Source organism: Opisthocomus hoazin, chromosome 4, assembly GCF_030867145.1.
Source record: "Opisthocomus hoazin isolate bOpiHoa1 chromosome 4, bOpiHoa1.hap1, whole genome shotgun sequence".
NCBI lineage: Eukaryota > Metazoa > Chordata > Aves > Opisthocomiformes > Opisthocomidae > Opisthocomus > Opisthocomus hoazin.
Window position 1 is genome coordinate 88523619 of NC_134417.1, and position 27720 is coordinate 88551338.

Below are 27720 nucleotides of genomic sequence, written 5' to 3' on the forward strand. Positions count from 1 at the left end.
TTTCCTGATGCTGGCAATGTGGTACAGAAAGCTCAAAGCATTTGCTGTGGGGGCTGTCAGCTGGGCTGCTCTTGGAGAGGACACGGTGATTCAGTGAGCAAACATGTTCCCAGAGACTCCCAGCATCCATCTTAGATGGAGTGCAAAGCGAGAGGGGTCTTTTTTACTTATGCCCTTTCAATTTCTGTCACCTTTTCTGGAGTTGTGCAGTCTGTAAGAGCCCTGAAGGCAAGAACAGGAGAGGCCCCTGCGCAGTGTTCAGGAATTAACGCGAGGGTCACAGCTCACTGGGGCATTGTGAGCAGAGGTAGAGTTCCAGTTTGCCAGAATCATAGAAAGTGCTGCAGATGTGTAGAAGTTTCTTTAATATCCAGGTTCATAACAGAAAGGAGTTGTAAATCTAGTATTTAGTAATCTCTCTCCCAGAAAAAACTTTTAATTTGCCTATGACAGGCATTTTTTTTTCTCTTCAGGTGAGGTAGTGCGGAGAACAGGAGAGCGAGGCTCAGTAGATGCAGCTGAAGTGCAAGTATCATTTTAAGAAGACAGGAACTACTTGAAGGGTTTAGCTTTAACTTTCAGAAACACTAAAAAGATACTCGCAATAAGCCCTAGGCAGGAGATAATAATGCAGTTCTACCTCATTGCTGGAAGTGGTGGGAAAATAAGGGACTTGGGATCTATTAGTTTCATTGCCCATGTTCCGTGGGAGAGGGGCAACCAGGGACAGACCGTGCGCTCCTCAGTCAGCCTTGAGCAGAGCTGCGCGGAGGGCAGCTGCCCCATGGCTCACATCGTGCAGGCTAAAATGTCAGCCTCTGAGTTGTGGACTCAGGGGAGGTGGGGAAGTTGCAGAGGTCGCTTTGCTGAGGAGAATTAGTGCAGAGGTGCCAGGGAAGGGGAGAGAATGCGTTTGCCGAAGGTGGAGGCACAGAGTGACTGTTAACGGCATAAATCCAGTTACAGCACTCCAAATTTTGGCCAGTATATTGCACCAAGGCATTACTTTTTCTTTCACAGAGGTCCCATTTGAATCAAACTTCATCCCTAGAAATTTCTTGAACATGACATTTAGCATCAATCTTTAAAGCCCGTGATCTTCCACTTGTAGATGTGCTGATGGCTCCCAAGCAGAGCCAGGGGGAGTTACCACCCAGCTAGAGAACACCACTGGTAAAAGCACATGCGCACCTAAATATCAAGAAAGTGATTGACTGAAATAGCTCCCTGTACTGTGTGGTGGAGGTTTTTCTGTAAGCAGCTGTACAAACATCATGCAGGCCAGAGCTACTGATTAGAGACTGGGTGGGACATGCCCAGTCTCTCTCTGAGGGTATTGTGACACCGTTCTAGCCATCTTTTTCGTGGGACTGTGAATGCTTAATTACTTTCTGTAGCTTAGAAATGTAGCTTAAACCAAGCAATTGTGATTAAATTGCCGTTGCAGCAGAACCAATGAAAATTAGTGTTTGGTTAAGGCAAAGCAAAGAGGGAGAATGTGTGGACATTAGTGGCAATGCCCAGGAAGTAAGATTAGCGTGATCAAATAAAATGTAATGAGTAACCTGTAGCTGCTTTCCCTTAACAGCCAGAGGCAGTGGTGCCTAGTTCTTTCAGAATTGCTTGGAGGTGAAAATATTTGCCCAATTATGGGGGAGGATGGAGAATGGTAAGGGTATTGAGGGGAATTCCGAATTAAAGGCTTCTCTCTGGGATGCTGCCTCTGCTACTTTCCATTTCTGCTAAATTCATGGTGCAGCAGCACAGGGGTGCTGGGATAGCTGAAGTCTCCTGCTTCCTCAGGTAGTCTTGTAATCCCTAGTGCTAGGTGAGATTAAATTCTGAAACCCCATCCAGCTGGAAATGCATAATTCAAGCCCATCAGTACGCATGTAAGTGGTGTGATCTCTGCTCAGTGTTGCAGTCTGGTAGTCACTTATGGCTCTCCTGCTGTTTCTGCTTGCAGCAGCAGCGGGAACACAGGGCAAGAGGCCTGTGACTCCAGAACTGGATTCTCTCTGGATCCAGGTGCTCTCAGGAGCTTCTAAGGCAGGTCCTGCTTGACCAACCTGATCTCCTTCTGTAACCAGGTGACCTTCCTAGTGGATGAGGGAAAGGCTGTGCATGTCATCTGCCTGGACTTTAGCAACGTCTTTGACCCTGTTCCCCACAGCATCCTCCTGGAGAAATTAGCTGCCCAGGGTTTGGATGGGTTTACTCTCTGCTGCATAAAGACCTGGCTGGGTGGCCGAGCCCAGAGAGTGGTGGTGAATGGAGTTAAATCCAGCTGGCAGCCGGTCACGAGTGGTGTTCCCCAGGGCTCACTTTTGGGGCCGGTCTTGTTTAAAATCTTCATCAATGATCTGGATGAGGGGATTGAGTGCTCCCTCAGTAAGTTTGCAGATGACACCCAGCTGGGCAGGAGTGTCGATCTGCTTGAGGGTGGGAAGGCTCTGCAGAGGGATCTGGACAGACTGGATCGATGGGACAAGGCCAACTGTGTGAGGTTCAACAAGGCCAAATGCTGGGTCCTGCCCTTGGGTCACAACAACCCCAAGCAATGCTACAGGCTTGGGGAGGAGTGGCTGGAAAACTGCTTGGAGGAAAAGGACCTTGGGGTGTTGGTAGACAGCCACCTGAACGTGAGCCAGCAGTGTGCCCAGGTGGCAAAGGCCAACGGCATCCTGGCTTGGATCAGGAATAGTGTGGCCAGTGGGAGTAGGGAGGGGATTGTGCCCCTGTACTCGGCACTGGTGAGGCCACACCTGGAGCAGTGTGTTCAGTTTTGGGCCCCTCACTACAAGAAGGACATTGAGTTGCTGGAGTGTGTCCAGAGAAGGGCAGCGAGGCTGGTGAAGGGTCTGGAGCAAAAGTCCTGTGTGGAGCGGCTGAGGGAGCTGGGGCTGTTTAGCCTGGAGAAAAGGAGGCTGAGGGGGGACCTTATTGCTCTACAGCTACCTGAGAGGAGGTTGTAGTGAGGCAGGAGTTGGTCTCTTCTCCCAGGTAACTAGCAATAGGACGAGAGGCAACGGCAGAATTAGGAAACATTTCTTTCCTGCAAGAGTGTTCAGGCATTGGAACAGGCTGCCCAGGGAGGCAGTGGAGTCACCATCCCTGCAGGTGTTCAAAAAACGTGTAGATGTGGCACTTTGGGATATGGTTTAGTAGGCATGGTGGTGTTGGGTTGATGATCTTAGAGATCTTTTGCAACCTATGATTCTATGATTATTTTGAAACAAATAAATTCTAATCTGCTTTCTCACCTCTGCACCCACAAGCAAAAGAGTAGTTTCTGCTCCTTGTTTCAGCAGGGAGGTAGCTTCAGGCATCTCAAAATGTAGGCTCCAAATTGTCAAGAGAAAAGGAATTTGATGAGGTTAAACTCTTCACCTCATTTAGCATTTAAATGATAAGAGTTATAGGGTAGGACAACACAATATACTACTGCTAGAGGTTTAACTCCCATTGGGTTTTCTAAATGGGTACCTGGGGCCATTGTTCCTTTGGACGTTACAAATAAAGAATCAAGCCTTCATAAATAGAAACCACGTCCCCCCCTCCCCTTCCACAAGGCAGCTGACATGAAGTGGGCTGGACACAGACTGCCGCAAGTGTTGAGCCATTTATTACTGTGACAGCGGAAACTTAGTAAGAGTTCTGACGTTCCCTGCTCTTAAATTTCTAAAGGGTGCTTATGGTACAGCAGCACTTAAACGAGCTACTGCCAGCTTAAAATCAGTTTTGACGAAGGTCTAAGACTGGACATGGTCCTAAATAAACAACAAGAAAACAAATAGATCACCTCGTTATCTTCTTCAGACATCAGGTTCTGAGACCAAATAAACTTACCGATAGCTTAAATTAACATTTATTTTTAGTGTTTGGCTGTTCACCATTGTAGCAGTCAGTTGAGGGAAGAAAAGAGGAAATTTATTTTAAGAATATAGGAAAAAAAATCACTGTTAACAGACCATTTAGCAGATGATTTCAAATCTCTTAATTTGACTGCAGTTAGGGCTTGATGCATTCTTCTTTAAAGCAAAAGGTATCTGACCATCCTGTTCAGTGCTGCTGCATTTTTTGTGAAAACAGTGTTCAAGATGAGCAGCAGAGCCAAAGGAACAGAAAGGACAGATTTTATGTAAGGGTGTACTCTGAAGTCCCCTCTCGTGTTGCACCTTCACCTGCACCCGTGTGCTGAAGCTGAGCTCTCGCCGGCAAATCCATGTGATCCCAACTCCCCACCCCGCAGTGTTCCTGCATTTCAGCCCCGTTGCTCATTTCCCTTACTGAGCTCCACAGGGCACAAGGCAGAAGCAGATCAGGAGACAGGGCAGCGAGAAGGCAGTTGGACAATATTATGCCAAATAGGTAGACTCAGTTTACAGCTTAAATCTGCATCTAACCTCGTACCCCATTCTCTTAATTTTGAAGGCTTTTTGCCACACTAACTGGACCAGCTGTAGTGAAGTTATTCCCAGTCAGCAGCTTTAAAATTCCATGATAAATCACTGCCCTGAGGGGTATGAAAACACCGGGCATTTCTTTCATTGTTCACTACATATTTGCTTTCACATTCAGAAGCTATTTCAAGACAAGTGCAAGCAAAACAAAACAGCTACAAAAAGCAATAGATGTTGCTGCACTAACATGTTCCATCCCCCTGTCTTAACGATTTGTATAAAAATAGAAATGGGTAAATAGAAAAGCACTACTAAAGAAAAGCTATTTCTCTGTCACTACAGAAACCAAGACCTACTCAACTGCACTGAAAAGGTTTATCACCCTGAAAACACACGGCCCTGACTTAAAACCGTCTTTGACTTCAGGTTGTTTCGAACAACCATCATCATTTCTACCCTCCTGCCCCCACCCTTTTTTTTTAATTATGAGACCACCACCTGATCCGCTGAAGAGCCGAGGTGAGTGACAGGACCCACCAACGCAGTTTTCTCCTATCCATATGCTACAACTTCAAACCATACGGTACTTCCTTCCCTGCAAAAGTAGCGTTAGAGAAAAGACCCTAAAAAAAAAAAAATAACAGTTTGCGGAGCTGTAAGTAGGAATAAAGATATCTTGGAATAGGAAAGGCCTTGAAAGTCCCAAGAACTGTCTAGTTCAGGTGTACCATTAGAAAAGCTTTCTAGCAAGTCAAAACCATAATTTGTTTTTTTTAATGCCATCAGTCATACCAAGAAAATCATCATTAAGTGTCACTGTTCTGGCAGGGTCCCTTCACAAATACATTCAGGAGCATTTGTAGGCAAATGTGAATTCAGGAACTTGATGTTTTGCCAGTCTCCAACTTTTTTCTGCATTAATTTCTCCATTAATTTGGTGATTTTTGGGCAGCATTTGAAGTTAGAACACAGATCAATCCATTAAACAATGATTGGAAAAGACAATAGGATATCTAATTCATACAATTTCTTTTATAATATTGTCTACACTAACAAAATAGAATAACCGTAATTCTTTCAAGATCAGCAAAATACTCCAAGCTGTAGCATTACAGCATGTGGCAGTCTGTAAACCAAAGCAGCATCCATTTCACTCATGATCTTGTGCAGCTTCTTCCTCTTTCTGTTCACACGCTGCTTCATCGTCTGGTTTCACCGGAGTAGTGGTTAACGAGCTCTCATTACTGTTTAAGGTCAGCTTTGTTCCTTGGTTATTGGGATCAGTTCCTAGTGTTGTTTTTGAAGAAATCTCATTAGGAAGAGCAAAAGAAGGTAAAGATGGAATTGAAGGCAGCAGGTCGTCCAACTCGGGCTGCTTGACTGAGCCTTCAGAAGACATGGCGACACCTGCAGGGTCCAAAGCTGTAGCATTCTCTGGGAAATGAAAATAGTTTGTAAAAAAAAAAAAAACAAAGAAAAAACAAAATAAAACCCCACAAAACCTGTCAGGCTAACAGACAGTGCCTCTGGTTACCACGCGTCTAGAACAATCAGCCTGGATGAGATGCCTGGATGAGATACCTCGTACAGGTGCATAACCAGATTCACAACTGTCAAATACGTGGGCTGTGTCTACACAGTTCTCCCCAAATCCAGAGAACGTGATGATGCAAGCAGGTCTTGAGGAGACCACGAACCATTTGGTCTGCTGTGTTCTTATGCTACAGATGTTTTATTCTGTGTTACAACTCTTAGTCACCCTGTTTAAAAGGCAAATGCATCCATAATGTGAAGATACCTTTTTTTAAAATACAAAAGTCACTGTTAAGACTGTAATTTTGTTTTCACTTTACAACTGTGAAGAAAAGCCTGTGATACAAAAATACATTTCCACTGATTTTAGAAATACCTACTTTTAACATCAATTTGGCTCCTCAACATTACAATTTAAAGACAAGCATTCCATCGTCTTGTAAAAAAGCCTGTGAGTTTTTGTCCACTTCTACACCTGATTTCTGCTACTTTTTCCATCTCATTTTAGCCAATCCCCTTTCTGATTTTTCTTGAAATCGGCTTATTTCCAAAAAGCATGATGCTGTTCAGCAGGCATGAGTTGGTGCCATTCCAGAAATCAGGTCAGAGGCCTAAAGGAAACCTTGAATACACTTACCAAAATAAGCAGAAGCGTCATTGTTCGACGTTAACTTTTCAGTGCCTACTAAGGCATCCACTGCTGGCATGTTGAAGGAGGCAGATGAAGACACGTTGGACTCTTTTGTTAAGGTAGTGAGATCAGGAAATGCAATACCAGACATATCTAGAAATCCTGAAGGAGAAAGCAAATATTACGGTACTGTTTTAGATATAACACAAAATTCTAGATTCAAAAAGACATGTTATATCAGGACTGAAATCAGCAAAGTCCCCTCCCCGCTAAATGCAAATAAATTTAACCTAAATGTTAGCAGATATCAGTGGAAAGAGTTCTGCAGAATGTTAACCTCAGCCAGGCTCCCAGTACCCAAATTCTACAGCTCTGAAATCCACCAAAGTCAAAAACTTTTAAGGAGAACCACCACCAATGCTCATAGTTCTGCTTATAAGTCTCAAACTTGTGTAAGACTTTATTAGTTTACTTAGATGTCCTCATAAAGAATTGCTGAAAAAAGCACCTAAGAAGATATACCTGGATCCATAACTCTCTGGAGGGGGGGAGGAGGAGAAAGCGAGCTTTCTGGTGAATAGCCACTCATTTCTTGGTCTGTGGAATGATCCAAGCTCATCACTATCTCGGAGCTGTCGCTCTGAGAAGCAGGTGCCAGTAATGGAGTCTGGAATAACACAGGAAGAAGGAAAAGCATCTTTTTATATTGAAAGCTTCACCTTTCTATTGAAAGGTTCACCTGAGGAAGACAGCCTTCCTCTGAAAGGATTCTGCCTCGGTCTCCAAGTACAGCAATCCAGAGAGAAGCTATGATGCCAGAACTGACAGTCAAGCCACTGATCAGGACAGGTTCTAATGTAGCCTTTTAAAGCCAATATGTTCTTAGAAGAATGGTCTATATCTAATTCTTGTAGGTGTATTTTATTTCCTAGTGAGCAGGGTATTCTTCTGATGTGACTCTCAATAACTGATACAGTTGTAACATGCAAGTCTTCAAAACAGGAAGGAAATAACTGGCAGAAATTTTCATCAGCCACCAGTGGTGATCTGCCATCTGCTCAGCATCATCAGCTCTCACCTTCCCTTCACCTAACTCCATTGCATTCAAGCAAAACTGTACACTGTACTCAAATATACTGTACTACGAATGCTCCAACAAGCAGAAAATTTTGAAACTCCAGAGAACATGCCAGAGATACGAACTGATTTCGTACACACACACCTCTGTGTAACCATTAGTAGACGATACAGGAGTTCCAGCCTCTGGTAAGGGCGAAGGTGGTTTGCTTTGTGGCTTTTTCTTCGATGCTATAGACTGCGTTGGAATTCTGTGCAAATAGCCATATCCAATACCACATCCTAAACTGTACAAGAAAAGGAAAACAAGACTTAAAAAAAATGTTCTTAACAAAGCTACTAAGTGTTTTAAATTTTGACTGTTTAAAACAAGAAGAGTTCGAGTCTTTAAACTCTGGCAAGAAATACCTACCTGCAAGAATCCCTTCACTTAGAGTACTCAAGGAGCACTCTGCAACTGACACTTCAGACACACACAGCTTAGCTTTCAGTTGATTATGTCTTTACAAAATACACAATCTCACCTGATGTGGATTTTGTTCTTGCTTTAACTGAATGTTTGACTATGAGAACGTAGCTAGTGAATCTGCTAGCAGGGAAGTCAACACAGGTTTTGCCACTGGTTTCAACTCAAACAGGGTTAGATCAGAACATGCCTAATTCCTAGTTCTAAGCCAGTTTTTTTTATGGAAAAATGAGCAGTTTTGTGTGACAAATGTAAGGAAACAAGGCTTAACTTGAAAACAACAACCTGGAATCAATAGTAGTAATAATAACAATAATACTCTTAAGAGGAGCTCGTTTACAGTGAGTATATAACCTGCCATCAGGCAATGACTGTCCGGAGATCAGTACCTTCCTTCTCCACCCCAAGCTCCATTGGGAGTCACAACTACCTCTCGGATGGAATCTGCTTCAGTGTTATAAACCATCAGCTTCAGCGGCTTCCCCTCATGGGATTCAATCAGTGAAAAGAAATCCTCTGACTAAGAAAAAAAGAAAGTAGCAGTTACTAAACTCAAATGTGGAAGACAAGGAGCTGGAAGCAAGTTAGCATTTTATGTAGCTATTTACTTCAATGTGAGATATTAAAAACTGAGAGACAATCTCACTAGTGTAGTTTGAGCTTTAGGGGCAAGGTTGTTTTTTTTATTGTCACATTAAAAAAAGATAATGTTTACCTCAACCATAAAGCATCTGGCATAATCATCAACCTCCCAAAATCCAAAAAAACCTATCCCCATACATTTGGTGTACACACATTAGATTTATAAATCTAATTAATTATAAAAAAAACCCAAAACAGCCCCTACAACATACACACACTTGTCAGGCATGAAGACAATCGCTACTTGAAGGGACACGCTCCCTACCTCCTGAAGAATCTGATCAGATCCAACAATGTAGTCCATGTATGGCTGGAGACCAGCTAGAGCTGCAGGAGATGCAGGTTCAACATCCTGTGAAAGAACGACACGTGTCATCTGCACTCGCAGCAGGACAAACCATCCCAAGATAAGAAAGGAAATCTAACTCCAAAAGCAACAGGAGGAAAGAACATTTTATTTATGAGACGAAATAGAAGTCCTTCTACATCTATGTGTGACATTTTGTAAAACATGCTGAATAAGAAAGACCAAGATACTACCAATTCCAAACTAGATACTCTGAAGATGTTGAAAAGTTGCATGTATTTAAACAATCAGAAACACTTTCCCATTCTGTTCTACTCTTTCAGCTCTCCCTATTAATTCTAAAATAATTTTTTGCTGCTTTTTATAACATCAGTATTCCTTTGATAAAGTTCAGCCAACACAGAGACACCTATTGAGCCAGAATCTTTTTTGCTTTTGCCATTGATTCTTCAAATAAGACAAAAAAAAATTTTCTCCCCATCACAAACTATTTGGTCTGGTTGGGATGGAGTGATTTTTCTTCACCATGACACGCAACACTAACAGTCACCCACTGCCTATCCCTATTCAAATAGCTCAGACAAACTTTCAAGACTGTGTTCCCTTCTTCTGTGTGATTTCAGCATTGTACTGCTACATACAAGTTACTTCTAAACAGCACACTTTACAACAAGGTGGTACAAATGCTAACGAGCCACCAAAGAATTCTGTCTCACCAAAACATGCCACACGTGTTCACTGGCTCCCTGGAAACTGCAGAACCTCACACTGGCTCCGAGAAGACCTTGTCCTCCCCACATGTTACTGGGGATCACCTCCACCTCTCTTATTTTCATTGTTTTGATGTTATACACCTCCAGCTTCACTGCTTTTTCAGCATTTGCCTTCAGCAGATCTTTCAACATACTGTTTTCTTTATTCTGTAGAGCACAGAGAAAGATATATGATTAACATTATTTCTAGTTGCACCTGTAACAGTCATCACACCTGAGGCAGAATTTGAATAAAAAGAACCAAAACTGTCAGTTTAGGCTCTGTGTTTCATGATGAGTCCCAGCCCTTCAATTTTCTTTTATTAGAAAGAAGTAATTACTATTACTCCGCTTCATCACTTACATTCCTGTTCTTCATAACTGTTATGGAATAACAGCAGCAATATTAGATCTCAGCTATTTAGTCTAACAGTAAGCAATAACATTTTACATCATACCTCCCCATCCTTACTCAATAACCCTTCACAGTCATTGCAAACTGACTGTGAAAGGACAGACTATCTGGGAACAGCTTAGAGAACTATCATTGTTTCGGTCATGGTAAAAGATTGCCTGTGGTCTTCCACCATTGTAAGGATCATTTCCACAAAGACACCTCCACTAACAAAAGCAAGACAAGTTGCATGGAGCTGGGATGAAGCATACAGCCAAAGCTGCCAGCCTTTTAAACCAAAAAACCACCAAACCAAAACTCAACTCTTCTTTCATAACTCACCATACAGGAACTGTGTTCCCAGTATAAAGTATAAGCAAACAGGCCGTGATTCTTTTTCATGTTTTATCAAATGTTGAATTAAGTTTGTTTATACAAATGTTGAGCTCTTACCATTGACTCACCAGTTCAATATTCACCTCGGGGCAGAAAATATGCATGAATGAGTAATATCATAAACATTGTGTTACTCTGTTAAGAACTTAAGGTGACTAAAGGCCTAAATAAGTCTTTCCTCAAATTTGGATCCAGGCAGAGAGGAGACTTTTAATACCACCAAGTTTTGTTTTACTTTATTAATGCTACATACAATGTCCAACATGAAAAGCTTCCCTTACTGTGACAGCTTCGGCTTCTACCTGTCATCATTACAATACCCGCATTTCATGCAGGGACACAAAAAACCCCAGTGAAATCATTTGCAGCTTACAAGTCTCGTGTGTCCTATGGCAATGATGAAATCAAAGAAAGGTTCCAGTCCTCCTTGTTGAGCTGGGGAGTTTTCTTGAACCTGCAAAACATACATTTTATTTTTATTACACATTGATCTCTAGTTACACTACAGGACAGTGTTAATCTTTACACTTGAGTCAATATTTACTTTTGAGTTGAACCGGCGATGAGATACCAAATGACGGACCTCGGGAAGCAGTCCACAACTGTGAACTTATTTTCACAGAACTACGAACAACTGGTGTCTAAATTAAGCTACAAAAACCAGATTTCGAACCCCATGCAAGACACAAGTGTTGCGATGCAAAGTGCAATGCAAAGTGCACCGCATGGCATTGTTAAACATTGAGGACTTTGGCGAAGGGCTTCATTTTCAAAGCACTGCTTCAGGATTTTCTTCCATGCTGCTAACAGCCTGAGCACACTGAGAGCCCTCAGTTACACCACAGCCATTTTTTACACAAACACAATTTGCAGTTAGGTTCCCGCAATTTACAGCGCATCAGAATAGGAATACTTAGGAGAGTATGCTACAAACGTGTGGCTAACCACAAGTACTGGTCAAGAAGATTGCTACCGCTTACAAAACATTCATAAGAAATAAGAGTTGCAACATCTCAAATGACCAAGTTATTGTAAAACAGATGTAATGAAGAAATACAGAGAATACCTACTACAATGCATTCACACCAGGATAAAACCCACCAAAAATTACACAGAACTTGATATATGCAGAGCCTATGAGAATAAACCCACTTCAAAGTCTGCTAACAAGGAAAGATGCTATAAAGGGAACAACTGCAAACACGCGAACAGTTCACGCTGCTTGTAATTTTACTTTTTATGAGCTCAGCAGTACAGCTGTTCAGCCTGGAGAAGAGAAGGCTCCGGGGAGACCTTAGAGCAGCTTTCCAGTAGCTGAAGGGGCCTGCAAGAAAGCTGGAGAGGGACTTCCGACACGGGCATGGAGTGGTAGGACAAGGGGTAATGGCTTCAAGCTGAAAGAGGGTAGGTTTAGACTGGATATAAGGAAGAAAGTCTTTACTCTGAGGGTGGTGAGGCCCTGGCCCAGGTTGCCCAGAGAAGCTGTGGCTGCCCCCTCCCTGGCAGTGTTCAAGGCCAGGTTGGACGGAGCTCTGAGCAACCTGGTCTGGTGCAAGGTGTCCCTGCTTATGGCATGGGGGTTGGATCTAGGTGGCCATTCTATGATTCTATGAAAGTTTTGACTCCTGAAAGCCACCCCACAATTTAAGTGCTAAGTTAAAACCCACACATCATCTAAACTAAGAAGTTAATTGCTAGCAAAGTTAAAACTGCTACATCTTATATTTGGTCTTGTGTTACCAAACTACTACTTTTTTTTGTTTTTAAACAGATAAAATTGCATCAGTATTGGGGCTTTTGCTGGCATAACTGTCTATGCAAGTTATAAAATATACGTAACAGCATAGTTACTTCAGCAAAAGCTTTTAAAGCGAAAAAAAAAAATCATGCTTTATTATTAAACAGTCAAGACTGACCACTGTAACCACAACTGGAGTAGGAAGGCTTAGCTTTCATCATAACCCTGAACTGCAGCAAAAGCAAACAGTCAGCTTACACTGAACTAACCTGAAGGTTAATAAAAGTTTACCCTACATCCAAATTCTAAATAATGTGCAAAACAGCCTTACAATGAAACTATCATATAACACAATGTCAAGGATGAAAATGTACACAGGAAGGAGCACATGGAAGTTACTGAGGAGCTCATGACATTGTTGTTCAGACGTGTAAAAGGCATATGGAATCCCACACGAAACTGCAAGTTGTAAAAAAGCCTGCAGTATTTGGTTTTCAAAATGACACCATATGAAAAATGGCATGAATTCCCTGGAGAAAAACAAACAAACGAACTACTTTGCCTCCTGCATATCGCAGGTCACGAAAATCATCCTCCAGCACAGAGAGCTGAGCAGTATCCAGCACTTCACGTACACGGAGGAGGCACTGCCTGACCAGTGGTCCTTTCTGACGGAGTTAACCCTGCTCGGGAGACTGACAAAAGCGGATCTCATCACAACGCCGGTTCCCTAAACACATCTTGGGATGCCGAGAAACACAAACTGGTGATGAAGTGGAAGGCAGCAGGCGGCAACAGCATTCCCACTCTCACTCCAGGGAGGAAGTCCACCAACTAAAGGAGATGACAGCTTGTAACTTCTCAGCAACACCTCTGCCTACCTTTAAGCTCCCAGATCTGCATTTCAACCCGCGCAGGGGCAGACAGTTTGCCGGAGAGAGAAGTTACAACGGATTTGCACCCGGCTCCAGCGCTGTGAGACGCAGCCCCTCAGGAAAACACCGCCTGGCGCCGGGGTGAGCCCCCAGCCGAGGCCCTCCGAAGATCCGCAGAGAAACGACCCCAATCTCCCGGCCGAGGGACCCCGCCGGGCCGCCCCCGCCCTGCCGCCGTGGCAGCTCCCTGGAAGCAGCCGGCAGGTTGGGGCCGGGGACCCCGCCGGGCCGCCCCCCCCGCCCGGCCCTCCTCCCGTGCCGGGCCCGGGGCTCGGCCTCCCGGCCCAACCGCGGGCGGGAGCGGGGACCCCGCGCCCCACCGGACGCCGCCTCAGCGCCCGCCGCCCCTCACGGCCCCCACACCGCCCCCGCGGGCCCGGCGGCGGCCGCCTCACCCCGTGTACGTGGAAACCCTCGGCGCCGCCGTCGGGGACCTCGGAGCTGGAGCCCAGCCCCATGCCCAACGCCGCGGGGCCGGGCCGGGCCGGACGGGACCGGACGCTCAGGCGGCGGCGGCGGCGGCAGCGAGCATCGCCCCCCCCCGACGCTCCCTCAGCTGAGGGCCTCGCAGGCCTGACCAAGCGAGCGCCGAGCGCGGCGCCCCAGGCGGGAAGCGGTCGAGCGGCGGCGGGAGCGCTGAGGAGAGGCAGAGGCGGAGGCGGGCGGGGGGGACGCCGATCCTTGCCGGGGCTTGGCCGGGCCGCAGCGGGTCCGTCACGGCCCTCAGGCGGGCTCCGGGCCCCCGGGCCGCCCGGGGGGAGGCAGAGAGCCGGGGGCCGCTGCCGGGGAGGGGAGGCGGGCAGGCGGGTTGGCCCGCGGCCTGCCCTCGGCCTAGCCGCTCTCTCCCGAGCTGCTCAAAGTCGGCCTGGGGATGCTCCGTGCCGAGCCCGGGCAGCCCCTCCGGCAGCCGGCCTGCAGCGGGTGGCGGATCGGCTCGCGGAGCTTTTTCTTCTTTGGCAGGAACAGACTTTCACTTAAAAATCACTTTACATGTATATTCTTAGAAATATCTGTAAAAACAGTTGAATCCTGTTCTCATTCTAACAGCCGTTTAAAAATTATGCTCCTGTCAGCGTAACGTCTTTGTCAGCGACGTGGACAGCGGGATCGAGTGCACCCTCAGCACGTTTGCCAGTGACACCAGGCTGCGTGGTGCGGTCGACATGCTGGAGGGAAGCGACGTCATCCAGAGGGAGCTGGACAGGCTGGAGAGATGAGTCTGGGCGAACCTCATGAGGTTCAACAAGGCCAAGTGGAAGGTCCTGCCCATAGGTCGGGGCAATCCCAAAGCACAAATACAGGCTTAGGGGATGAAGGGATTCAGACCAGCCCTGAGGAGAAGGATTTGAGGGTGCTGGGTGATGAGAAACTCAGCAGGACCCAGCAGTGTGTGCTGGCAGCCCAGACGGCCAACCGTACCCTGGGCTGCATCCCCAGCAGCATGGGCACAGGGCGAGGGAGGGGATTCTGCCCCTCTGCCCCGCTCTGGTGAGACCCCTCCGGGAGTCCTGCGTCCAGCTCCGGAGTCCTCAGCACAGGACAGACCTGGAGCTGTTGGAGTGGGGCCAGAGGAGGCCACAGCAATGATCCGAGGGTTGGAACCTCTCTGCTGTGAGGAAAGGCTGGGAGAGCTGGGGCTGTTCAGCCTGGAGAAGAGAAGGCTGTGAGGAGACCTAACAGCAGCCTGACAGTGCCTGAAGGGGCCTGTGAGAGAGCTAGAGAGGGACTTTCTGTAATGGCCTCTAGTGATAGGACAAGGGGTAATGGCTTTAAACTGAAAGAGGGGAGATTTAGATTAGATATAAGGAAGAAAGTCTTTACTCTGAGGGTGGTGGGACCCTAGCACAGGTTGCCCAGAGAAGCTGTGGCTGCCCCCTCCCTGGCAGTGTTCAAGGCCAGGTTGGACGGGGCTTTGAGCACCCTGGTCTGGTGGAAGATGTCCCTGCCCATGGCAGGGGGGTTGGAACCAGATGATCTATAAGGTCCCTTCCAACCCAAACCATTCTGTGACTATGACAATCAAGAAAGATTATAATTTTTTACCAAGCACACTTCAAAAGTGAAAGTGTTTCTGTTGTGTTCCTCCCTCTAAGCATATGCTTTCTGTTGCACTCATGAAAAGTATTTCCGCCAGCTGAGACAATTTGCAGCCTCAGAGCTGAAGATGCAAATCAACGGTCCAGTGTTGATGTTTTTCGAGACATGGGGAGCCTTGTGTTCAGGTAATTAGTAAGAAATTGTGATATTTCCGTTCCCCTGAGGTTTCGTATTTGCTCCACTCTTTTACTTAGAATGAATTCTGATTCTGCCTTTAACTCATTAATGAGAAAGTTCTGAAAGTTTTTAGAGTAATAGTAATAATTTGAAGCATAATTATTTTAGTATAGTTAAAGTGCCCGTTACATTTCTGTGTGAGTACTTTCATTACAATATAAAAGCAACCATTTTAGTAAAACTCCTTAGTAGTTAACTGCTCTCATCTCCAAGATGTCATTTTTGCCAGAATATCCATCCACCTAATTTCTGTGGATTAAGTGCGATGCATAAGTCCAGAAGAGAAAAAAAGCTGCTTACTCCATCCTCTGCCTTTGCTTCCAAGTGAAACTCTGAAATTCCCTGTCACTTCAATAGCTGTTTATGCTTGAAAGCCGTACAAACTGGCTTATGTTTTCTCCAAATAAAGACCAAGATATTCTCAGAAGTCTTTTTAAGTGACTTTTTTTTTTTCAGTGTTATCTCTAAGCTGTGATTGCAGATCCATGCGTCACAGCCATGGAGCATATGGTAGAGGTGCACAGAAGTATCCAGAAAAAATAAAGTTGTGTCAAAAATTGTTTTGTTTTCTGCTGCACATTTGGGAACCTTATCACAAAATTGTATTTTTTCTTAAATTCCTTTTCTTCAGAACGTCTTTTATAATAGGTGTGCCAATGAAGAACTGAAGTGTTGGCCATGTAATTGTATTTCTACATGTAACAGAAATAAGAAATTGTTCTTCAAACGTACGGAAAGTAGATGCCAGATAAAAGTCTGATCTCAGTGTAAAATGAGTACCTAGGAAATAGCAAAAAAAAGTCTACAGGGATTGTTTGCATTTATGTTTACCATGGAAGGTAGTGAGGAGGTTCCCATCCCTAAACCTTTCTTTGTAAGGGACTCATCAGAGCATCTGTTTTAAATTAAGGTGAAGGTCCAAGAGGCTGTGGAACAGACAAATTGAACAGTGAGAGGGTGCAGGGACAGGTGGTCAATCTCTTCAAAGGGCCTCAGAAATGAGAAAGCACACCTACTGACGGTTGTGTTGAACTTGATTAAAAGTAGGCTGGGTGGAGGGGACTGGAAAGTAGCAAACACCCTGTTTTTTAAAAAGGATTCTAGTAGAGATCTAAAGGGGAGGCCTGTAAGCCTCTGTCAACAAACCATAAAAAATAACAGTGGGTACCTGAGTATTATATTCTTGGGAAGAGTCAACGTGGCTGTGATCAACAGATGTCCTGTCTCACACAGCTATTGGAGTTCCTGAAGGTGTTAACAAACATATGGAAAGGAGTGATCTGGCTGTTTAGATTTCAAAAAGTCCCTTATCACAGCTTTATCAAGGGCTTATCAAGGAAACTAAGCAGTGATACTGTAAGATGTTTTTATTTAGATGAGTGGTTAAAAGCTAAGAAGTAGATGTTAGGAGTGAATGATCGCTGCTGGGAAAGATCATCCAAAGAGTTATCCAAAAAACTGGTTAGACCTTGCTTTTCTTATTACTCTAAAAGTACTGGAAAATGAGAGAAGCAGTGAGATGACAAAATGTGCTGATGTCATGGAATTATTCAGAATAACAAAACTAAAGAGCAATCGCAGAACTGCAGAAGGACCTTAGAAGATTAGATGGGCCAGAAAACCACAGGTATAATGAAGTGTAGATAAACATAAAATGATATGTGTGGTGAAAAACCCTGACTAGTTCCACATGTGAAATGGCGAGCTCTGAGCTGCTCAGCGGCAGTCTGAAGTGAGGTCTAGAGCTTACAGAGTGTCGTTTCAGAATTCTGAAATGGCCAAAAAGCAAATCCATTATAAAGAACTGTCAGGAAAACAGTGGCAACTAAGAAAGAGGACGTTGCTGAATTAGTGTATAAACTCATAGTTTTCCCACATCTTGTCGTTCCGTTTCTGAAAGATAAAGAGTAGAAATGGGAAATCTTGGAAAAGGGCAGCAGCAATGATTAAAGGTATCACTAGTTACCACATAGGGAATGATTAAGTATTTCATTTGCAAGAGAGACAACTGAAGAGAGAATGTGCTATAAAAGTGTTTGTGGTATGGAGAGGGTAGTCAGGAGCTGAGTGTTTGCTCTCTTTCAATTTAATAACAAGGGAACTGTTGAAACTGTGAGGGCACACTATGAAAGTAAGCAAAAGGAGGTGATATTTCATCTAACAGTTAATGGAGCTCTGCAGCTCTCTACCACAGGAGATCGTGGTGCCTAGTGTTTGTTTGGACCCAAGGAGTACAATAAGTGCACAGAAACCAATACACCAAAAGATATTTTCTGAGCTGAAGCCATCTGAAGGCTGGGAGGCTGTCCGAGGGAAGCAACGTTTACACTGGTCCCAGTCTCAGTCTTTGCTGGGCGCTTCAGAGCTGCTGTTGCAGGTCGAGGGCGGGCTTAGGTGTAGCTTGGTTTGACCCAAGACAGCTGTTCCTCACACTCATAGCTCATCGCTCCTCGCTACTCCACGTAGTTCAGAAGGCTACCATAGAAATACGCATGCGCCGAGAATAGCTGCCTGTGACAGAGCATGGAAATGCAACAAACTGCCTGGTTAGACTGTGGCCCAGAGTTCATTTCGATACATAACTTCAGTGACTGCAAATAACATCTGAATCCACCCTCCATCTGCAGTGTCTCTGCTGGCCAAATGCGAGGTGCTGTCTGACAGGTCGGAGAAGCCAGAAAGAACCATTCTGGTGTGTCACGGTGCCTCTTGGAACTCATTTACGCACACAATAAGTGTAAAAATATAGGTAAGGGGTTTTTTTTCCCCTGTGCTTTTATGTGTTCCTTGTCACAAGTTTCAACAGTCAGCAACTTGGCAATACATCAGTCCGGTGTTTCATCCGCTTCTCCAGGTTAAAGTAGGAGTTGTAGAATGAAAGAAATCTAGGATAAATGTAGCCATGTTTTAAGTAATATTTTGCCTGGTTGGCTAAATAAAATAGTACCAGAAATAGTGCTGCTGTCACTAGAATTACTAAAAAAGTCTAGTCTGCCCTGGACCAGTCTTTTGCAACACATTATTGTGTATTTAGAAAAATAATTTAGCTGGTGTTTATTCAACACTTAAGCAGTGCTTGCATATTCAATTTCTAAACTTATACGAAGCTAAGAGCACTGTATAGCAGAATTCGTAGTGATCACGTTATGGTATTTTGTGAAAAGAAATCAAGTTTTATTTTCGCGTAGCAACCTTGAAGATGATTCTGCGCTACACTAAAGATTTATTTTATATAGTTACATGGCTGTTTCTAGAACGTCAGCACAAGAGTATTTCAGACACTAGAGGAGAGCTCTGACTAGTAGCTATTTCTCCTATTAAAGGTAATAAATTTTAGGAATCTGAAGATTCTGAAAGACACGGAACGCTTGCAGCTCACACGAGAGCGACCCGAGGTTCAGCAGGGTTGGGACTGAGCAGAAGTCCCATACAGCGTAATGGGAGATTTCCATTCCATATCAGTGGAGAATTCTGTACCATTTTTCAGTGTGCTTTTGTGCAGAAATAATGAATTTTTAAAAGATAAAATTCTAAAGGAGAAACGCTTACTGATTTACTTTCCAATCGGGCGAATGCTGAACAATTTTGATTTCAGTAAGACGACCTGAGAAGCTGCCTTCACATGTGTGTCAGGGATTAGGGGACTTGTTTCCTTTGACCTTTTTGTCATTACGCGACCCTTCAGAATTTAACACATTTAGCACATTTTTGGTTTAATATTTGTTTTTAGATAGTGAAGCTGATTTAGAGCTGGGAAAACAAAAGAAACAGGAAAATTGCAGGGACTAATGAGTTATATTGTGCAGGAGTGTTTTTATGGCTAATGGATAAAAATGATGAAGGACTTGACAGAATGCTGGAAATGTCTCCTGGATCTGGAGAGTTCGTGTATAAATGGTATTTCATCTATAACAAGACAGAAGTTCTTACTGTTCAAAAAGTAAAATGAGATCATCAGACTTTTAGCCAAACATAAGAAAATATAAATATGCAAAAACTAATGTATGCTGTACCTAAGATTATAATTATCTACATTACATTTCTTGTTTGCTATAAAATCTGGGGAATTTTTTTTTTAATGGATATTTCTACCTTAATCCAAAATTTTTCTGATGAGGAGGAATGTTTATTATATTTTTCTGCAATGGGAATATAAAATAATGGTTGGGGTAAAACTGTTTCATCAGGTTGACTTACATTTGGTTGCAGTTTTGGAATTACTTTGATGTAATTATATGCCAGAGGCAAGGAGTCTGGAATTAAAAGGCCTTCTGAACAGGTCTTACAGACTGCTCCACTGAGAGGCAAATCCTGACCAACTGAGAAGGAGGTACAAGGAGTTTAAGATGAGTTTCAAGCCTCTTGTTCCTGTATTTCTGTCCATGATTCTTCTTCCCTCATGAATTGTATTGTACAGGAAGCAGTCTTCGTTTAAAAGAGTTTCTGGAAATATTCAGAACACTGTGTGGTCACGTCTGTGAGACTACAAAGGTTACCTGCCTGCACATGGATGTAGCCAAAATTGGCTACTCCTCAGCTGGTGGGTGAAAGTTGTCATCAAGTTTCTTAGTAAATACTTTTTGAAACCTTACTTTTTAAATTTTATTCGGTTAATTGTATATTAGTCAGTGAGAATAAGATTGTATTATTGTTAGTAAATGGGTAAGTATTCTATTTTAGGCATTCTCCAAAATCCCTTGTCAACAGAGGATTTTCCTTTTATAATAAAGTCAGTACATGATAAAAACCAGCTAATTGGTAATGCAAGGTTAAAACCATGACAGTTGCCAGGTCGTTAGAAATATATTCCAATTGTTATAAGGCTTTAAGCCACTAGAAATAAAGCAGTGTTATGTCATCTTGACACAGTGGTGTCTATATGAGGTTTTTGCTTTCACAGATGCTGAATTTTGAAAGAAATGTCATTTATCATTCATGGTAATGGAACTAAAACAATGTAACATGGAACTGACAGGTTCTACAGAGTACTGTAAGCTTTAAATGCTTATTTTTCAAAGCTCTTTGTATGCTCAGCAATTACAGCTTGCTTGGAATATCAGTCTTTTCTAAGGGTTCCTATGTAAATGAAAGTTGATATGTGAAATGTGTGCTGACTGTTCTAAAAAACATTTAGATATGTAGATACAGTATAAAAAGCTACAGTTGAGTTAGTCGTAGGTTCCTTTTTTCCAGTCAGTAGAGGAAATACAGGCACTTCTTGGCTGTAGCTCTTATAACTAAGGATTTCCCATCCCCACTGTACAAGTAATTGTTCAGTGTGGCAGTAGAAATGTGTAGTGTGAATAGAGATCTTTGGCGTCTATCAGAACAGTTTTCTGTAGCACTCATCAGAAATTATAAAGGAGTAAACATTCAGAATTTCAGAGGAGTAAATATTTTGAATTATTAACTGCCTGAACTCAGTGAGCTTCAGAAGCAAGCTTGCAATACAGAGGAAATTCTGTGAGTGAGTTTAATTAGTTCAAAAAATTAAGAATGATGGAAGATGTGATTGGAAGGTTAGTTCTTTGCTCATTATCAATACAAAATATTTGTATAGTGTGCCTATAATAAATTTTAAGATGATCAAAGAAATTGACCCTTAACAAGGAGTGATGTTTTGGTCAAAATGATTGGGAATAGGAACTAAGAATTACTGAGGACAGATTACAGAAATTCATTATTGAAAAATAAGAGGAAGAGCATCTAGAAGTCAAACCTGATTAAACTGCATTGTCTTAAGATTAATTTCATCTCAAACTTGTGCAGATGATTCACAGGACCTTTATTGCTCTGAAAACCTGTTTTTGTCCATCTCTTAAAGATGCTAAACTTACTTCAAAATGTTTTATTGCTTGATCTGTTTTGAAAAAAAAAGTGAACTGGATGTTGAGTTGGAATCTACTTGATGGCAGTACTATTGTCCTTGGTGGAATAGTGTTTATTAGGGTGGTGGTCAGTTCAACATTAAGTTGTCTACACAGAAGCATTAAGGTTGGAAAAAACCTCTAAGATTATCAAGTCCAACCGTCAACCCAGCACCACAATGCCTGCTAAACCATGTCCTGAAGTGCCACATCTACGTGTTTTTTTGAACACCTCCAGGGATGATGACTCCACCACCTCACTGGGCAGCCTGTTCCTATGTCTGACCACTCTTTCAGTAAAGAATTTTTTCCTAATATCCAGTCTAAACCTCCCCTGACACAGCTTGAGGCCATTGGCTCTTGGTCTATCACTAGTTACTTGGGAGAAGAGACAAACACCCACTTCACTACAACCTCCTTTCAGGTAGTTGTAGAGAGCAGTAATGCCTACGGTCCTAATGCATTTGCTTAAACACACGTTTTCAGTGCCACGCTGAGATGCCTTAAGGTGTTTGAGAAATCTGAACATGAATGTTAGTTGTAACACATGAATAATAGGATGCTAGTGCCTTTCTGGGACGGTATCTGAAAGCAAGGTGAGATACTGCATGTCATCTCAGATGGTACAAGACAGCTACGTGCAGGGAAATGGCTGGAGCCGTAGGTGTCGAGTGTCCCATTAGAGCCGGTGGAGGTCTAGAATGTGGAGAATTGCCTAGCTCACCTGAAGGAGATGCCTACGTTAAGTCAGATCAACAGCACTGTAGACTCCATGGACCATACTGGCCAGAGGTTGGTTCACCTGTTGCAGTTCGCGGCAGCCTTGTGTGCTGGACGTCCACAGGGTGTTAGGGCTGGAGCGCTTTCCTCCTCTAGCTGGCTAAGCCAGTGCGTCCGGACCAGGGCCACAACCCGAGGGTGGGCACACGCTGCTGCGGTGTGGCACAGGCTGGGGCTGGTGGTAAAGCCTTATATTAAAAGCAGCTCCCAAGGGAAGGGGGAGGCAAGCCCGCACTTCAGATATGTTGGGGGATCTCCAAGGATGCTAGATGTCTGTGTGAGCAGTTGAATTTAGTCCTGCGTGATTATGTGTCCAACAAGATTATCCACGTCACTGGCAAATATTAATAAATCTGTCAAGATCTCCAGTCATATTTGTTTATACCTCCTTGAAGACATGCACAGGATGCTCATGAACAGGAATTCTGGAAGCAGTTGTCTCCATAACAATGGTAAAACATCATTTTCGTATGTACATCATACACTAAAAATTTAAGTGATCATCACCTTGTCAACAGTATCAACTCTACAGAGCTTGTAAAGAAGAGAATCTTGCAACACTGGAGAAGCATAAATAACGGTATTTCTACCCATAAAAGTTGCCAGACAGAGGCAAGTGTTCAGCTGTATCCAGTTTTGTTGATTTTGGTGAACTGTTTTAGTGTGTTTCAAGCTCCTTCTTATATTCACAAGAGTGAATTCCCATTTAATGTCAATAACATCTTGATGTTCACTGGTAAAGAAAGTTCTGGTGTTTCCAAAGCTCTAGGGTGCAACTGAGTTTGGTATGGCAGTATAGCATAACACGTTTAATAGTCTTATTTTTCTTATTACGGAGACTTGCAGAGACTAAGCAATTTATTCTTTTGTCTTTGTTACTGCACCAGTGCTATCAGAACTGCTGGGCTTGGTGGGTATTTCCTGTGCAAACAGAGCTCCTGGAAGTGTTCCAGTATTTGAGCTGTGCTGCTTGGTGAGGGAGCAGGCTGACTGCGTCAGTAGCAGTCAAGCAGCAATGCAGTCATCAGCGCATTGATATATCCTGAAGAGTGTGTGGATTAAGTTACCTCAAAGCTTCCAAAGTGAATGGGTCTCCCATAGAATCACAGAAGGGCTGAGGTTAAGGGACCTGGAGGTCATCTTGTCCATCCGCAGTGCTCAACCAGCGCTGCCTAGAGCCAGTTGCCTGGGACCATGGCTAGACACAGGCCCTATGTCAGACTGCCAGCCCAGTGAGGATGTGTCAGAGGTTCTGCGGTGCTTGAAATGGGTTTATAAGCCTATGTTTAAACGACTGAATCACTCCCAAGGGCGTCTAAAGACGTGTTCTGCTGATGAAGTATAGGTTTGTGCTACAGGGCAAGCTGATTAACTCTCCAGGCTCCAGCCCCCTTGTCATCTTGGTAGCCCTTTTCTGGACTTGTTCCAGTATGTGAATGTTTTTCTTGCACTGGGGAGCACAGAACTGGGCACGCTGCTCCAGGGATGCAGTCTAACGGCTGCTGCATAGAGGGGCAGAATTACTTCCCTTGACCTGCTGTCTACACTCTAGCTAGTTCAACCCAACACGTCGTAGGCTTTATTTGCTGCAAGGGCTCACGGCCGACTCGTGTGCAATTTGTTGGTCACCGGGAGTCCTAGATCCTTTTCTGCAGAGCTGCTTTCCAGCCGGTCATCCCCCAGCCTGCGCAGCTGCGAGTGGCTATTCCATCCCAGCAGCAGGACTTTGCAATTGCCTATGCTGAACTTCGGGAGGTTTCTACCAGCCCATTTCCAGCCTGTCTCTGTCTCTCTGAAGAGCATATCAATCGCTCCTCCTGGTAGGGAAATACCTGCAAATATAGAGGGAATGCACTCTATCCCATCATCGAGATCATTAATAAAGATACTGAACAGTATTGACCTGAGGCATGCCACTAGTCATTGGCCACAATTGACCTGACAATCCACCTGTCCACCTTACTATCTAGTCTTCCAGTCCGTGTGTCACAGAATCACAGAATCACAGAATGTTCGGGGTTGGAAGGGACCTCTGTGGGTCATCTAGTCAAACCCCAATGCCGAAGCAGGGTCACCTACAGCAGGCTGCACAGGACCTTATCCAGGCGGGTCTTGAATATCTCCAGAGAAGGAGACTCCACAACCTCCCTGGGCAGCCTGTTCCAGTGCTCCATCACCCTCAGAGTGAAGAAGTTCCTCCTCATGTCCATCAATCCATCAAAGACAGAGCAGGAATTTCAATGTAAATATAGTTCTTTTAATACAGTTCACCTGCCTGCAGAGGCAGCACCATCACAGACACCACTTGAAGTCCACACTGACTTTGCCGTGACATACTGAAAACTGGTAAATTTTATATATTGAGAATTGTCGCTTGATAAATTCGGTGCTAAAATCAGGATACAGTCACTGCAGGGGTGGAATTCATAGCTGCATTTACACCCATGAGTCTCTCCATATGCTGCGTTAGAAGAGTTAAGCATTTTAAGGAAGAATTTCATTGAGGTGAACTTAAGAGAGGAAAGGGCTGAGCCAGGAGGTGGGGAGAACCATCCACCTGCTAGAAAAAGGCATGCTATCTCAATGGATGGTTAATTATTGAACGGTATTCTCAGACACGCACACTTACATATGAAACCTGCTTGGATGAAAAAAATGTTGGCATTCTAGTCCAATGGCCATGCCCTCCCCACGGGCACAGATCAGGTTGCACAAGTCTAGTTAATAAGTTATTTATACAAAATGGAAGAGCTTCAATGGGCAGGGACTGAAAGAGATATATCTTTTAATACCAGTCTGGCATTTAGGACACAAATCTGGCAGTAGGAGAGCTGAATGAAGTTCTCTGTTCTGGACCAAGAAAAGGCGATTTAAAGGCAGATATCTGCTCTGCAGGTGGATGGCCAAACAATACAGACATGAAAGAAACTGCTCTGAGAAACTGTCAGAAATTGCTGCAATTCTTATTTCATTTTCATGAATCTCTCTTACACCATTCGTCATTGCGATGGGCTTTTGAAATACGATGGAGAACACGGAAACTTGTCCCTTCGGGGCAGCCAGGATCAATTTCTTCTCAGAAGAAGATGGCAGCACTGATTAATGCCCAGCCCTACCTGAGTCAGAAGGGCTATGCACAAACTGCTGAAAGCTGTAAAAATGCATTAACATGTACTCCAACAGGTAACAAAGCAAGTATTTTTTAAAATCTCAGTCAACATCTCATTCATAGTATCTGTATGCAAGGTGAGAGAAATTGTTCTGTTAGTGTCGTGTCCTCAAAAAGAGGAAAAGGAAAGATCTAGTGATTTTTCCAAGCACTAGAAATACCATGGGTGATTTCTTAAATCATATTTCTGACATTTGAATGGAACAAGAGCGAAAAAGGAACAGAAACACAAAAAGGAAATACAGCCATGTTAGCCATTTTTATGCTTATGCATCCATTCAATAAAAAGTATCAAATTGAAAAATATTTTAAAATCCGTGTGTAATATGGTAAATCATCAGAAGAGAGTGTCATATTACAAATGTAGAAATCAGGTCACACACAGCAAAGCAAATTGCTCAGGTATGGTTTTCTATTCTCAGTAAAAGCTAGTCCTTAAAGCCCATAAAATATAGTTTTGGAAAAACTCCCATTTGCATTTATGAATGCTTGATTCTCAGGGCCATTAACTGGCAGAAAATAGCGTTGAGTTAGATATTAATTCCATCTACGCTTTAACTAAGAACTAATGATATGCAACATATTACAGGCTTTAATATCTAGCAAGCACATGCTGCTTCATTTAAATGGAATGGCTATTAATATTTCCAGGAATACGCTGATTTTCAAGGAGTGGCCATCTTATTATGATCTGTATTAGACTTCCTCCATGCTTCTTCTAGTTGTTTATTCATAATAGGAATAATGCTAGCGCTGTCACTTCAGATGATTAATGATGCACAAGAAAAATCAGTAAAGAATATCCTTTGCTGATTATTCATAATTACTCAGTTACTGCAATAGTTGTGCTAATGTGGAAATCTATCTTTGATTTAATTACACAAGTGGATTGAAACTGTGTTGGAAAAAATTGATCTACTCTGTTTCTGTCTTCTATGATAGAACTCAGTAGTGAGAAAACAAGAGGCTCTTGATACTTATTAAATTGTTATCTAAATACTTCATTTTTAATTGCTGCTTATTTTCTCAGAGAATACTGAAGTTGGCTTATTTTCATTTGGATGATTGATTGTGAAGATCCAATAGCTGTTTTCCCAGTCTACACACCAGCACTCTATTTTTACATGAAAGTACTAATAATGAAATTGCTGGCATGATAGGTTGGCATCACTAATTTTTTTCCAGAAAAAGTCATAGAGAAGGCGTGAAGTAACAGAATGATGAAAATCAGAGATCTGTATCCACCAAATATAGTCTTAGTAGGACAGAAAAAATATTCAGTCTATACACACGTATGAAAATAGAAGAAATGTTGGCTTTTGGAGGGTAATTGTATGCAAAAGCGGTGACATTGATCCATCTGTTACAGCGTGACACCAAGCAATGTGTTTGGACCTCCCTCTTCCTGAAAACTGGAAATGTCCCGCATGCCTTTTGTTATGGTAATTAGTAGTTCTTTTATTAAGTATTCTGATAATATTTTAAAAAACAAAATTTGGAATATTGTTTAATGCCTGTTCATTTGAAGGGCTTTTCTTGTGTGTATCTTCTGTTATTTTTACAAGTTCTTGTCTTTTAGGTGGTAGAGCCCATGTTCAGGAAACAGAAGTATGATCAGGGAATAAACTTTGTCAGAATGCTGTGTTAAAATCACCAGGTGTATGACAGTAAACAAGCTTGAAGACTGTGGGTTTGTTCAGATTTCTGCTCGAAGTTTTCAAAAACTAACTCATGAAAATGTGAAAACTCTGTCTTCTTAATTTCACTTGCAAAATTTTCCCCTACTGAGTAAAATCCAGAATTTTTCGGGACTTGTGTAGTGTCACATGTAGAATGTGAATAGATCTGAAGTTTTCTGGAAGAGCTTTCTACCTCAAGAAGCTGGAAATGTTATCAGTGTCTTGATGCTTTTTGGTGCTGTGGCTCTGCCATTTTTTTCTTTTAAAAACCTTACCCTCTTCCCAAGAGATAAGCAGTATCTCTGTGTCTTATTAATTACAGTCCCCGAAACAAAACAACAAAAAATCTGCACTATTTAAGCCAAATATTTGCCAGATTTGAAAGCATCTGAGTTATTGTAAGGTAAAGATAAAATGTAATTTATTGCTTTATAATTTTTAGGCAATCGTTTAGCCTTGGAAATATTTGTTGATTTGCTGAGAAGTGGTAACCTTGATAAAATTACATACATTTTTCTTTGAAATGGAGAAGAAACAGGATTATTTTTAGAACCTGGATATAACCGCTACAAAGGACTCTACTGCTGGTAAGGCGTGCAAAGGAATATTTTTGTGGATTTTGGATTTGCAGAGCAGCGCTGCAGAACCCCTGTGCAGTTCATATGAATGCTTTAAGA

At 43.1% G+C, this 27720-nt stretch overlaps 1 protein-coding gene across 2 annotated transcripts; it reads right to left on the reverse strand.

The window, feature by feature from the left end:
• Positions 1-3850: 3850 nt before the first annotated feature.
• Positions 3851-13836, reverse strand: GORASP1 (golgi reassembly stacking protein 1). 2 transcript variants are annotated; one of them, XM_075419833.1, is made up of 9 exons: positions 13670-13836; positions 10975-11055; positions 9776-9979; positions 9018-9104; positions 8500-8630; positions 7790-7931; positions 7090-7234; positions 6574-6729; positions 3851-5837 (listed from the first exon to the last, which is right to left on the reverse strand). In XM_075419833.1, the coding sequence occupies exons 1-9, from the start codon at positions 13730-13732 to the stop codon at positions 5554-5556; spliced, it is 1293 nt and encodes a 430-aa protein (XP_075275948.1). In that variant the 5' UTR covers positions 13733-13836; the 3' UTR covers positions 3851-5553. The 2 variants fall into 2 exon arrangements, with proteins under 2 accessions (XP_075275948.1, XP_075275947.1); XM_075419832.1 differs by lacking the exon at positions 13670-13836 and adding an exon at positions 13221-13428.
• Between the last annotated feature and the right edge of the window lie 13884 nt (positions 13837-27720).

Bases quoted from the DNA above. Each gene is read 5' to 3' on its own strand.
- GORASP1 (XM_075419833.1), bottom strand. From the start codon at position 13,732: ATGGGGCTGGGCTCCAGCTCCGAGGTCCCCGACGGCGGCGCCGAGGGT. The intron at 8,631-9,017 runs GTAGGGAGCGTG...TTTTTTTCTTAG, and splicing joins CTGATCAGATTCTTCAGGAG to TCAGAGGATTTCTTTTCACT. The intron at 7,932-8,499 runs GTACTGATCTCC...TTTCTTGTACAG, and splicing joins GCTTGGGGTGGAGAAGGAAG to TTTAGGATGTGGTATTGGAT.